At 43.7% G+C, this 14,807-nt stretch overlaps 2 protein-coding genes across 2 annotated transcripts in view; both read right to left on the bottom strand.

Annotated features, from left to right (window-relative positions):
* The window catches only part of RECK (reversion inducing cysteine rich protein with kazal motifs), a gene marked incomplete in the record, with an annotated part of 268,496 nt that overhangs the window by 214,124 nt on the left and 39,565 nt on the right, over window positions 1-14,807 (bottom strand).
* The window catches only part of TGFBR1 (transforming growth factor beta receptor 1), a 63,161-nt gene that overhangs the window by 9,305 nt on the left and 39,049 nt on the right, over window positions 1-14,807 (bottom strand). Inside the window, exon 6 of the mRNA XM_034761432.1 lies at window positions 6,887-7,043. Within this exon, the coding sequence (XP_034617323.1) occupies window positions 6,887-7,043 (157 nt within the window). The remainder of the gene's footprint in view (window positions 1-6,886; window positions 7,044-14,807) is intronic.

The raw sequence follows: 14,807 nt of genomic DNA, 5'->3' as shown, positions 1-14,807 counted from the left end.
GTTCTTCTGACCAGCAAGTATATATGTATCATGGAATGAGAAAGGGGAGCACAACTGTACAGGTATCTGGCAATGTGAAATTGTACAAGGTACACTGTAACAGAGCTGAAAGATAGACATGTCTTTTCAAGTGCAGTAAGTAGTAGAGGTTCTGAGGTACCCTGGCCTGGACCAGGTCCAGACAATGCTAGGCTGTCCACAAAATAGAGAATCACTTCAACTTCAATGAGTAAGTTCTTCTTAAGAATGTTTTCCTCCTCTGAATCAGGATTTTGGGGATTCAACCAACCAACAGTTGGACCATCAGGTACATCAACTTTAGGCTAGATGAATTATCTGGCCATGGTGTTATGAGAACAGGTTTAGGTATTCTGGTAGTTGGACTAGATGGACACATGTAGTAGGTCAGAATCAAAACTGCCTCAGTCACTACAAAGCTACAAGAATGAGTATGGCCATGGCTCCTGATTTTGGAAGTCACCCTAGGGAAAAGGGAAACTTGTGGAAAGGCATGCAAGCTGCCTTCAGACCACTGCAGAATCAAGGAGCCAAGTAACAACCCTGGGATCATATAGAAACAAAAAAGTTCTGGCACTTGGACTTTATATCAGTGGTAAACAGGTTATCACGGTGGTTCCCCAATGTATGATTATCAGCTCTAATAGACTTCCACAGCAACCACTTTTAAGTGGTGACTGACTGCTCAGAGAGCCCACCACATTGTTGCTGATGCTCAGGAGGTGAAGAGCCATTGGTGTTATACTGTGTTGGTGACACCATGTCCAGAGTTTAAGGACTCCACAAACAGGAAAAATGAGCATGTGCCTCCCTGCCTGTTTATGTAGTGCATCAAAGGTGTGGTCCATCAGGAACTGAACTGTGAAGTTTTGAAGAACAGAATGAAAGGTAATGGAGCCTAGCCTGATGACTCTGAGCACTAACACATTGATGTCCTACCAGGTCCAAGTCCCTTGTATCTGTTACTCTTGGGGGGCAACACACACACACACACAAAATTCTGCAAATTTTGTCAAATAAATGTGGAAGCTCCAGCATGGCACTGGGGAGCACAGGCCTCTGGCTACACAGAGGTGGGAGATCACTGTGCAGCTCCCACCAGGAAACCAAGTCTCAGAAGTGAAGCTGCACCCAACCCTGACACAGTGCAAGGACTGGGCCTGCCCCAGAAACACCCAAGGGTCCTGCCCCTCTGTTCCAGGTGTACACCAAGTGTGGGCAGGCAAGCTCAGCAAGACAAGATCCAAGTGTGCTAAGTGTGGGGGGGATCCAGGTGTGGGGTAATCTGGGTGCAGGCAGCTCAGTGGGGGATCCAGGTGTATGGTGGTGGGGATCTGGATGCACAGGGGCTTGTTGGGAGGTTCTTGGTGCAATAGTAATGGGACTCTGCAGGGGAGTCCAGGTGAAGGTGGTTCAGGCTCAGTGGGGGAGGTCTGGGTGTGGGGGAGATAGAGCTTGGCAAGGGGGTATGGGTGTGGAGGGCTCAGTAGTGGTGGTGGGGGTCCAGATGCAGCTGGTTGGGACTTGGTGGGGATGAAATCTGGGGGATGGGAGGCTCGACAGGATGGTCCAGGTGCAAGGAGAGTGGAGCTCATCGGGGTGTGTTGGGGGGGAGGCTCGCTGGGAGGGTCTGGGCATTAGGGGGTCTGGATGCACAGGGGTTGGGCAGATTGGGGAGCAGCTCTCTGTACAGGGATTCCTCCCCCTGCAGCTGAGGAGCAATGGGTGCAGGAAGCAGGTAAGGGAGTTTGCAGAGCTTCCTTCAGCTGAAGGAGCAATCTGGGGGTGGGTTGGACCTGCCCCTGGATGCTGTGCAAAGGAAGTAGTCCCGTCCTCTCAGCACAGCCAGGACTAGCAGCTGATCCTGGTACAAGGTAGGAGCCACCAGCTGGATCTTCCCTAGTCCCGCCTCCTGCCCCAAAGTGATTTACCTCTCTGCCAGCTTCCCTGGGCCCCTGAAACATACTGTTGGGGGGAGCTGCATGACCGCTCTTGTGGCTTACCTTTGCTTCCCCGTCAGAAAGTAATTTTTCTGTGGGGAAGCAAAAGAAATCTGCAATGAACATAAATTCTGCACATGCACAGTGGTGCAGAATTCCCCCAGGAGTAAGAATGGGCTCCCCAAAACTGTACCTGAAGCATCCATGATTAAACTCCTTGTTGAGAAGAGAGTAGAGGATGGTACTCTTCCCCCACATGTTTTTGGGCTCCTTTCACCAGCTCAGATCTGCTACATGAGGTAGAATCACCACTACACATTCATCTGGTATTTTGCTGAAGGACAGACCATCCTAAGTCAGAATTGGTGTGGTCAGCAATGAAGCCTAGCAGCCGCAAGTGTATCTGCACAGTCATCATTGGATCTATATTTGGTGCACCACTGCTTGCATTGACAGGAATCTGTCTTTGGATTGGTGAGAGCAAACCTCCCCAGATTTAATCAGGACTCTATAAACTCTATTGTCTATGAGGTGTGATTGACCCAGGCCAGTTGGGTACAGCAGAATAGCAGAAGGCAGATACACTGGCCACTGGATTAACAGTTTTCTGTTCCCTGACTGACCAGAGCAGGGGCTGCTCCCGGCTAATGAGAACACCTGACTCCAATTAACCTGCAAAGAGTCAGGTGAGGCCATTAAGCTAATGTGACCACCTGACTCTAATTAAGGCCCCGCTGATACTATAAAAAGGACTCACTCCAGTCAGGCAGAGGAGAGCCCGGGAGTGGAAATGTAGCTAAAGGGCTGGTTAATGAAGACATCCTCAAGTTATTGATAAGGGAGCCCTAAGGTAAGGGTGAAAAAGGGAGAAGCAGGAGAGCTGTGGGGAAGTGGCCCAGGGAAATGTAGCAACTCTGGCAGCGAAAGGTTGGCTGCCAACAGCTGCTACCATTAGGGTCCCTGGGCCGAAACCCGGAGTAGAGGGCAGGCCCGGGTTCCCCCCAACCCACTGCTACAGGAACACCTCCTGGGAGGGGAAGTCAGGTCCCTGTCAGGACAGGAGGCTAAACTGTTCTAAAAGAAGCCCTAGGGACAACAGAGACTGAGGGAGTTCTCTCACCAACCTCCTTGCTAGCTTATGATGAAAAGGGCTCAGTAGACTGTAACCCTGGCCCTAGAGAGAGAAGGGCTACGTGGAGGGTCACAGAGAGCCACTGAGGCTAGCATATACCGTCTAGACGCGCAGGACCCACGGGGACAAGGTCAGAGCTCTGCCACAGAGGGAATAAGACTTTTTCCATAGTTCACCAGGAGGCCCCACTGAGAAAACAGGGAGATGGGGTAACTTTAGGTATTCTGCATCCTCTTACTGGGTGGGCAGATGTGAATGCATTTTCTGAGCTGTGCTGCTACTACTGCTATGCATTTTGTGAAGACTCTTGGTGCCATGGTGAGTTTCAACAGCAGAACCTTGTACTGGTAATGGTTGGGCTCCACTGTGAATATTAAGTACTTCCTGAGGGCTGGGTGGATGGCTATGCAGAAGTACACATCCTGCAAGTTGAAAACCATGAACTGTTCTTGATCCTGGAAACTTTAAATGAAATGGAGGCAAGCATTACCATTCTTAATCTGCGGCAATGTATTCATTGAGTCTCCTCAGGTCTAGGCTAAAAGAGAGGAAGACGCTCCCCACGTCAATTCTTTTTGAGGATAAAAGGAAGAATTGGAAGTAGAAGATTCTTCCCCTGTATTCCCACAGTACCTCTTCTATGGCCCCTAGATGAAGCAATGAAATCACTTTTGTTTGTGAGTCTCTTGTGAGAAGGGCCCCTGAAGAGCAGCTGGCAGGGAAGGGGGCAGTGAATGGAACTGTATAAGGTAGCCTTGAAAAGTGATGTCCAATACCCACTTGTTCATTGTCATAGCTGCCCAAGCCTCTTGGAATGGGACAAGGCAGTTCCTGAAGATAAGCACAGCCTATAGGTCAGCTCCATTGTGGCTCTTAACACAACCATCAATTTTGCTGAGCCAGAGAGCTGGATTAGTCAAGGAGACAGATGATTCGCATCCACTCACCTAGTTTTCTTCTGATGCTGGTATTCTGACAGTCGACCCAGGGGTAAGGAGAAGTCCTTTGTTTTTACTGGGGTTTGCATTTGTAAGGTTCTCTGTAAGGAACTGGTACGTCTTCAGGCTCTGTAATGTGGCTGTTGAGTCCTTGAGAGAATGGAGCACTTACTCTGTTCTCTGGCTGAAGGGCTTAATTCCCTCAAACAGCAGGTTCTCTATTGTGTCCTGTATTTTGCATGGCATGCCTGGAGCCACGAGGCTCATCACACAATGATGGCATCAACCCTGTAGCCATATCAGAACAGTCCATAGCCACCTGTAGCGACATTCTCATGACCATCTGTCCCTCACCACTGGTGATTCCATCTAGCAGTACTTTTTACCCAGGACCAAGATTAAATAGAACAAAGTCCTGCACCAGTGTACATTTCTTCCCCTGAAGTAGTTTTCTAATCTAGAGAGAAAGAAATTAAAATAGATCCCTAATCCTGAAGGCCTCTGAGAATGCACATTCAAAGAAATATTATAAACAAGAATAAAATAGCCTTGGTTCAAGGGGGAATGGATGAATAAAACAGTAGTAAAGATTTCTGAAAGAAGAATAGCAACAATAAGATATGTGCTGAAGTTGGCTGCTTTCAGTCTGGAGACTTTTATAACACGGATGGGATAAACCTGAATTTATGCCATGTCAGTCTTTTAGTAAAATATAGAATTAACTTTGTGTGGCTCTTCTGTGGTTCTCAGGAGTAGGAATTAATGTTGAACTGGATAGGGTTGATAACATGCTACTAAAGTTTTAGGCCTGATAAGGAACAAAGACTTTTTGTCTACACTGGACAGCTTTTTAGCTGTAATTCAGAATTAGAATAGCCCCAGCATCATTAACAATGAGGGCAACTGTAGCAAAGAATGGAGTAGAGCTTAATTGTCCTGTCTATAATTCTGTTGGCAGCACTGTAACCATGTTGGTCTCAGGATAGGAGACAGACAAGGAAGGTGAGGTAATATTTGATTGGACCAAATTCTGCTGGTGAAAGGGAAAAGCTTTTGAGCTACACTATGTTCTTCTTCAGGTCTGGGAAAGGTAATCAAGAATGTCACAGGTAAATACAAAATGGAATAGAGTGTTGCAGCAAAGGTGAATTATGACTAAAAAGATTTTAACTGCACAGATGCAGCCAAAGAGAAATGAAGTAAGGTCACTATTAAAACGCATATTTTTTAAAGAAAGTAAACCCACAGTTTCCCAACCCGGGAGGTGGGTTCCTAAAGGAAGAAAGAGAGCATGTTGGCCTATACATTTCAAACCTACTCCCTAATCAGAGGCTAGAGACCATTGCCTTTCCCAACCTCATGGTATTCGGTACAGGCAACTTTTCATATTTCCCTCACAAGATATCTGTCCAACACCACGTTACAGGCTAGATACCCTACTCTGCACCGTTCACTTCCTATATTTGGTCAGACAACTATATTACATATTTCAGGCTGATGTCAGGCACCAACTTTCTATTTCCATCTGGCATACTACCCTACATACCCTTACTGATCTGTCTAAAATAACTCATGTATATGACAAACTGAGACTGGATGGAGGTTATATCATTATACAATAGAAGGCTTTGTGATCGTAATTCACACAAGAAGCCAGTTAGCTAGGAATACAATCATAGAAGTGTAGGACTGGAAGGGACCTCAATATGTCATCTAGTCCAGTCTTCTGCACTCAACACAGGACTACGTAACCACTAGACAATTCCTGACAGTTGTTTGTCTAACCTTGTCTTAAAAGCCTCCAATGATGGGAGATTCCACAGCCTCCCTAGGCAATTTGTTAAAGCGCTTAACTACCCCGATAGGAAGTTTTTTCTAATGTCCAACCTAAACCTCTCTTGCTGCAATTTAAGCCTGTTGCTTCTTGTCCTATCCTCAGAGGTTAACAAGAACCATTTTTCATCTTCCTCCTTGTAATAACCTTTTATCACATCCCCCCTCAGCCTTCTCTTCTCCAAACTAAACAAACTCAATTTTTTCAACCTTCCCTCATACGTCATGTTTTCTAGACCTTTAACCATTTTTGTTGCTCATATCTGAGCTTTCTCCAATTTGTCCACATCTTTCCTGAAATGTGGTGCCCAGAACTGGACACAATACTCCAGCTGAGGCCTTATCAGTGCAGAGGAGAGTGGAAGACTTACTTCTCATGTCTTGCTTACCACACTCCTCCTAATACATCCCAGATGTATGTTCATTTTCTTTTTGCGCACACAACAGTATTACACTGACTCATATTTAGCTTGTGACCCACTATAACTCCTAGATCCTTTTCTGCAGTACTCCCTCCTAGGCAGTCATTTCCCATTTTATGTGCGCGCAATTGATTGTTTCTTCCTAAGTAGAATACTCTGCCTTTGTCCTTATTGAATTTCATCTTATTTACTTCAGACCATTTCTCCAGATCATTTTGAATTTTAATCCTATCCTTCAAAGCACTTGCAACCGCTCCCAGAGTAGTATCATCCATAAACTTTAATGGTATAGAGAATACACTTGTATCTAAATCATTTATGAAGATATTGAAGAGGTGCTGATCTCCAAACACCCAGTACCATTTGCACAATTTTTTGCAGTGCTATAGACACACAGACCCAGATTGAGCAAGGCCTTAAGCATGGAATGGTTCCATTGACTGGAAAGGATGGGTGAGGGGGAAGCCCTGCCTGCCGCAGACAATTTTGTAGGCTATTCGTCATACTGCCATTCAGACCCATGACTATCAATCTCTTACACAGAAAGGAGAGGAAGACACATTTTGAAGAAAAATAATTTGATAAATATGTTAATGATTTTACCTTTTTGTTCCCACTCTGTGGTTTGGGGCAATATCAATTGTATCTGTAGCTGAATCATGTCTCACTGCCAGTCCTAAATCCGCAATACAACACGTTCCATTCTTTTTTACCAATATATTTTTTGATTTCAAGTCTCTATGAGCAATGGCTGGTTTTCCTGCATAGGAGGAGGGAAAAAAGGGTAGAAGAGGTAAAAGTCCCAAAACAAATCCCTACTACTAACTAAAGAATGTTTCAGAAATCCTCTATTACATATTCTCACCTGGGTGAGGAGTTCAAGATTTTGAGGTTATGAATCAAAGTATCACATTTGTATCTATAATGTGAAGGGTTGATGTGGAGTTATAAATGTAAGTTTCATTAAACCTGCTTGAAGGAAACAGAAGGATGTGCTATATTGGTAGAACAGCAGTGATCTACATATGTGAAATTTGTAGGTTAATATAATCACTATATTCTAGGAATTTAGCAGTGATTTGTCTATAGCTGAAGGGGGGGGGAAGTACTAGCTAGAGTCACACTTTCATCTTTGTACAGTTGTGACTATAAAACAATAGCAAAAATTGTTCTGAGTAAACAGAACAATACATTATATTGAACATCACTGGAGGTTGTTTTGGAAAGACTATTCATATGACTTGAGCAGCTAATGCATAACAAAAATGGTGTAATAAGCTAATGTCTTTGGTGTAGCAACAACTTTTTTTTAATACAATTGTACCTTCTAAGTACTACCATAATACTGTATGATAATAACAGAAATGTTGAGACAGCACTTTCATTCTAAACTCCTGTGTTTAACTACTTATAACTTTGAGCAAAGATTATCCTTTGGAATAACATTACTTAGAAAACTTAGTTTCAAAGCAGAAGTGTTTGTTTACCACGAACCCCACTAACAATTTCCATGTTCATCCAAGCATACTTAATAGAGATCTTTTTAAAATGAAAGGAACTATTGAAGGAAAGAACTGTTGTCTACCAATGCCTGTAAGGGCTTGTCTACATGAACATTTAGTTTGTGCTAAGCTACAGTGTGAATCTACACCAGTCTAGTCTGCCACACACTGAACTGTTTGTATGAACCTTGCTGATGAACAGTTAGTGTGCTTTAATCTACTCTGCTCTGAAATGGAAATAGATGAAACCACACTAAGGAACTGTTTGTCCATGTGGACCCTGTTGACATGCACTGCTAGTGCATGGCAGAAGCAGACACCAACTTGCAGTGAACTAAATGTTCACGTAGACGAGTCCCAACCTGCAGTTAAAGGAAACTGATCTTGTGAGATATGTCTGCATGATCCTACGGTACTATACTTGCTCAATGCTGCAGAGGAAAGCAAAAAGTACCAAGGCTCCCTGCAAGCATGTCCCAGAAGAAGATTCCATCTAAACTTTCAAATTTTTCCATCAGTTCAAATACCATAGTTAAGGTTATAAACCTATACAAGTCCGAAGATAACGACGACATCCAAATCATTCTTTTCTGTGAATGCTGATCCACTTATTTTAAAGCACTTTACACATTCTAAAAGCATTACAATCAATCTTTACTATATACCCATCGCTGTGGATACAGTAAGTAATTAATCACATTTTACAAATATGAAAACTAAGGCTGAGGTATAACTTGCTCAAGGCCATACAGCGACTCAGTGGCACAGCCAAGACTAAACACTGATCAAATTCTGGAATACAACATTTTGTTGAAATTCTAGGGGAAGCTTTCTACATAAATAATTTTCACGGGGGAGGGAGAGATTAGGTTGGATTCGATTTTTTTTTTTTTTGTTAGTGGTAAGACCCCAATTTGCGACTTCTGTATCTTCAAAACATGATAAACACCAGTACAAATATTTACCTAAAACAATTCCCTTTGGGTAGTGCCTATGTTTTGCCCGTAGCTGCCAAGCTCACAGCAGGACCAATATGCTGCAGAACTATCTTCACTTATATGAAGCCTCATTGGTCTCTTCTGTTCTTTCTAAGGCACATAGGTTAGCCTCTTGAGGACTGAATGCTTTAGTTAGACTAAAGTCTTTGGGTATCTCGGCAAAAATTAATGGGCTGTGGTGTACAGGAGGTCAGACAAGAAGATCTAATGTTTCCTCTGGCCTTAAACTCTATGAAACAATTTAATTTCACATCTTTAAATTATAACAACTTTCCTGAGTCTCCCTGTGTAGATAAGCCCTTATAGCTCAGACAGTGTCTGTAGAGCAGTGGTAGGTAACCTGCGGACTGTGGGCCACACACAGCCCATCAGGGTAATCTGCTGGCGGGCCGGGAGACAGTTTGTTTACATTGACTGCCCACAGGCACAGGTGCCTGCAGCTTCCAGTGGCCGCAATTTGCTGTTCCCAGCCAATGGGAGCCACAGGAAGTGGCGCAGGCCACAGGTACGTGGTGGCCACCACTTCCCACAGTTCCCATTGGCCAGGAATGATTAACTGTGGCCACTGGGAGCTGCAGACAGTCAATGTAAACAAACTGTCTCACGGCCCGCCAGCAGATTACCCTGATGGACTACGTGCAGCCCGCAGGCCACAGATTGCCCACCACTGTTGTAGAGGAAGAAATCAATGTTGCGCAACTTTCCTGACACCAAAGCCACACCGCTCTGCTATTACTTTTCTCCACTTATAGAATGTGTTTTTTTACACACACACACACACACACACACACACACACACACTTATAATGGAAGTCTTAATTAGGAGTGAAAAGAAATTGAGACCAGTCTGAAATATAATTTCAGGATTTTGTGTTTTCCTTAGGATACAAGCCATAAGCCACAATCTCTGTTCAATAAAATATTTGAAGAATGTTCTAGGATTTATGAAAAATCCAACTCCTTACAAAATACTGAAAAATCAGCTCCTTTTGCTGCTAAGAATATTCTTTCTCCAGATAAAAAGAAAAAAGTTTCCAGAGTAACTATTTTTCTTGTCTTGTTTTTCTGACAAGTAGGTACTGCAGCTAATCTCTCTCAAAATAAAGAACATTTTAAAGTAAACTCTTATGTTTTGAGACTTGAGTCACAGGCCTGTAGCATTTTGGCATATAAAAAAAAAAAATATATGAGAAAATTCCACTCAGATGTGTTACATATGGTATTGACATTTTTAAACACTTTATTGGTTTTATTCCACTCACTGAAGGTTAGCATGCACCCAGTGCACTTGAGCTGAAGAATTTTGGTCAGCAGTATCCAACAGGAGGTGCATGAACCCGGAGTGTCCTCATGCCTCTAGTTGAAAGAATAAAGGGCAGGGTCACCTCAACAATTCTCCCCATCCAGTTCCTTTGCACTGGAATCTTGAGGATACTAGACTACAGTAGCAGCAATGTAGTGTGTGTATGTGTATCAGAGAATGTGGGTACACAACACATCTTGAACCATAACTACTTTACAGGTAAGTAACCATTTCTTTGAGTGTTTGTACATATATTCCACTGTAGATGCCTCCCCCAACCAGTACACCTTTGGTGGCGGAAAATCAGAATCTATTTGAACTCTCTTACTAAAGTTTGCATCAGCTCTGGATGCTTCAATGATGGCATAATGTTGAGCAAATGTGTACCAAAGACTGAGCTGTTGCTTTACAAAAGTCTTTGACTTGATCATTGCTAAGAAAATCCATAGAAGTAGCTTGAACCCTAGCAGACTGTACAGTAATCCTTGCTGGTGGTGTCACCTTTGCTAGGTCATAACAAATCCTGATGAAGGCAGTGATCCAGCTGGAAATTCTTTATGATGCTACTGTCTGGCTTCTCATTCTCTCTGCATAAGCTACAAAGAGTCTTAGTGAGGATCTATCTTTTTATATAGACTGGAGAAAACTGAAAATGCCCTACAAATATCCAGAGAGTGCAGCTATCATCCCTGAAAGCATGTGGTTTTGGAAGAACATTGGTAAATTTATGACACTGGTTTATGTGGAATTCAAGACCACTTTTGATAAGAATTTGTGGTGAAGCCTTAATGAGACCTTATTCTTGTTAAAAAACACACACTGTATATGGGCATGTGACATGAAAATTTCTCACAATATTTTTGAGAGAAATCTTACTAGGTAAGTTTATGTATCATTGTGGGCCATAGATTATATGTAATTCCATGGGGGAGGGTGACTACAGCTCCTGCAAGAACTAAGAACAGCAGAGGGTGAGATTAGGCAAATTTATTCACTTTGTAACACCTCCAGAGAAGTACCATCACCTGGACAGGTTCATATGCGCTAGCTCAAACTGGATTTCTCCAGAGACCAGACAAGGAAAGGACTCTTGGATAAATATCTTGAGTTTAAATGACTCAGGGCCTTCTTTTCTGATCCAACAAATGGACAAAGTTCTGTCCCAGGAGGAGGGGAAGCAATCCTTGCAGAAGAATTGGAAGGACTGACACTGATCCAAGCCCTCGATGGAGTTGCAGGGGGTGAGGGCACAGGGATGATCCCTGGCAAGCTATTTTATCATGTATATAGGGTTGGAGGGGAGGGGGTTGGGAGGGGGGAGAGAGAGAGAAACAGTTTCTCTGCAAAGCTTTTATGTGGAATAAAATGTGTTTGCTTGGGGAAGGGATTTGGAAGGGGTGGAGTTGGGGCAGGGCTGGGGGCAGAGGGGCACAAAGAAAAGGGGGGGGCAGCCAAAAATTTTTTTGCTTGGGGGGCAGCAAAAATCCTAGAGCCTGCCCTCCCCTCTCCAAGGGTTGCAGCTGTCTGGAGGTGCCTGCCTTCCACACCTTCCTCAGTCACACCTCATTCATTCAACAGGGCAATTGATTACAAAGTGGGGGGAAGATCTTATTCTACTTTAGCAAAAAGACATTTTTCTTTTACCTTAATTATACTACGTTAGGGGCCCGCTATAACAAATTACCAAGGTTCAATACTGCTGTTTCGGTGGGGTGGTGCTGGGGAAAGAGGGTTTGTTTCCGCAGGGCAGGTGGTACTGGGGGTGGAGGGTGTGTGTTTTGGCAGTGCTGGGGGGATTGTTTCTGGGGTGCAGTGGGGGGTGTTTTGGGGGGGCTGCAGGGGGTTGGCAGCTCACGGGGGGTTTTGGCCCTCAACTGTTTTCTTTGGAGTAATATGGCCCTCGCTGCTTTACGAGTTGTGCAGGCCTGTGCTAGCACATAGTCTGGCTTATGGGGATATTATAGTGTATGCAGAAAACTGAGCATCTGGGAAAAAGCCCTGGTCAAGAGGGAGAGTGACATGGGTCTCTCTCCAAGTGGTGACAGCTGATTAGCTGGGAGCTTAGAGTGGTGCCATTGGTGGACCACGGAGGAGAAACACAGGAACACTTGCCCTGAACAGCAACGGGGGGGCCTGCTATTGAAGCTTGCAGCTCTCCCACTGTTATTACAACTGGAAAAGCTGTCTTAGGTGATAAGTAGAAGAGAGAACACAAGGCTAAGGGCTCAACTAGCCGTCCCATAAATCCTGCTAATACCAAATTAATGTCCCAGGAAAGAAGAGATTCCTGTTAGTGAGTAAACCCTTATGAGGCCTTTTAAAAATATTCTTACCACGGGATGGGAGAACATTGAACATGCCTGGAGAGGAGAGTGAATGCAAGAGATGGCTGTCACGTGAGATTAAAACAAAAACCCTCCAGCCTTATTTTAACATAACTTGGACCTGCACTTTGACTGGAGACTGATGGGTGCAAGTGGAACATTTTTCCCACTTAGCTATTAAAGTGGTTCTACTTTTGACTCTTGCTGCTAGTGAGGACATTTTGATTATGTGAACACACACTCTCCAATGCAGTTAGACACTCATCATCCACATTGAGATGGAGACTGAAGCTCAGGGTGCACAATTTAGTCATGATTCAGAGCCTGTCCTTGACCAACAATAAAGTAATTTGAGGTTGTAGTGATAGGGTTAGAAGATCAAAGCATGAATAATGCTGTGCCCATCCCAGGGCTATTAATCATTCCAGTCAGTCATGTTTCAACTTTCTGATAACACTAATAATCATACAATACTTCTAGATCACAGGGAAATAGGAATACATGTATTAGTGAACCTGGGTTCTAGCTGGCCCTGGAGCAGAAGTGACATTTTGTTTTCTTGGTTGCAAACAGATCTATGTTGGGGAACCCCTATTTGTTGAATATCCACACTACTTTGTTTTTCAGGACCATTTAGGATTTTCAACTAAGTACCTCCTGAGTTGATCCACCAACATGTTCTGCAGGTCAAGTGACAAGAAGCTTTGATAGTGATGTCGTTCCAAATGCAGAAGTCCCAAACTTGTGCCCAGAGGTTCAATTTTCTTGGTTGCAGGGTAGTCCTCAGACCCCTCCTCCACCACCAGTCCCCCTTTTGGGTATGAAAAAAATATCTGGAGTAGAAACCCCTTCCCACATGCTGTAAAGCAATCTCCTCTACTGCTCTCAGAGCTAGAATACACTGTATCTCTTAAAGCGGTACCATCTCATGAAAATGGTCCCTGAATAAGAAAGGGGAAGGTGGGTGAGGTAGGGCAAGGACTGAAATTGGATTGTGTATCCCAGTACCACAGACTGTCTGGAACCATCAATCAATGGTTATGGAGTTCCAGACACTGAGGTACAATAGGTTCCCCAAAGAAAGGGACAGTCACATTCTGGGGTGCAATCCAGAGCAGTGAAGAGTTGTCACCTCTTGGATTTACAAGTGCCTCACAATCCCTTGCCCCTCTGACTCTCCACCTCTCTTGGCTTCCACCACCTTTGGTTAAGAACTGGTATGGTGACTCCACACACTCTTCAGCCCAGTTTTCCCACAAAGTGAAAAGTCCAGCCCTGCACTGGAACAATCAGAGGGATATTAAGGTTCATTGCCCTTTTAAAGGAGTCAATATTCAACAGTTTGTTACTTTAATTGGAGCTACAAAACAGTTCAGTTTAAATGCAGCACTGGATTGGTTTAGATTAAAAACAAAAACAGAAGATAGGTTTTTAAGTCAATTCAAGTACAAGGTAACTTAGAAATGGTTACCAGCAAATAAAAGTGAAAACATGTATCTACATCTAAAACTTTATCTAGCAAGTTTCGGTTCAAGACTTTATTTAAGATGGCCTTTTTCACCCCCAGTCTTCTAGCAGGTTGGTGACTGATCCGCTCCTGGATCAGACTCTCTCCCAGAGGCCCAAAGGTGCTGAGGCCTTTATCTTCTTAGGTCAAAGAGATAAAGGGGCAGAAAACCTTAAGTTTATAGTTCAGTGAACCTGTGAAGTAGATTAGTTCTGAAACTCAAAGTAAAGTTTATCCAATGAGGAAGGCAACATGGAATCTGGTAGTGAACAAGGCTCCATGGTTTATTTCTTCACACACTTGTGTTCACTCAATTGCAAATTGTTTGGTTTCCTGCCATCTCCTTCTACAGCTGTCTTGAGGACCCTATTTACTACTGTATGTAATTGAGGTAAACACAGTCCTTTGTTTAGGATAGATCTGTTTAACAACTTTTGCTAAGGCAGGGCTGTCTGCTTTTGAACATGTGCTAACTGTACCACAGGGGGAGAGAAGGGGGCAGGATTCATAACTGCATATAATTTTGCTACATACATTTCCTTATTATATTAACTAGCAAGTTATTAGTTTTCAAAATAACTGCATATTTTGTACAAATATTACTGCAATACTGTGTAGGGTGTGGTGCTTTCAAATCACAGACAGATAGGGAAGATCAAAATGACTAGAGCTCTGCTCTTGATGAAGCAGTCAAATTGGCTGCCTTGATGTTGGAAGAGGCTGATGGGTAAAGCCTGTTGATGCAGAAGCCTATGACTTTCTTAGTACAAACTTATCCTGCTTTCAAGGAATCAGCTTTCCTAGGCTGGAAGCTAGGCTGTCAATGGTATTGAGGCCTATGCTGCCTTCTTTTGGGGCTGAGGCATACATTCTTAGTAACCTTAATGTTG

The sequence above is a fragment of the Trachemys scripta genome, chromosome 2 (genome assembly GCF_013100865.1).
Source record: "Trachemys scripta elegans isolate TJP31775 chromosome 2, CAS_Tse_1.0, whole genome shotgun sequence".
Taxonomy (NCBI): Eukaryota; Metazoa; Chordata; order Testudines; family Emydidae; genus Trachemys; species Trachemys scripta.
Note: the sequence above shows the minus strand (reverse complement) of the source record. Positions and strands in the feature narration are given on the sequence as shown.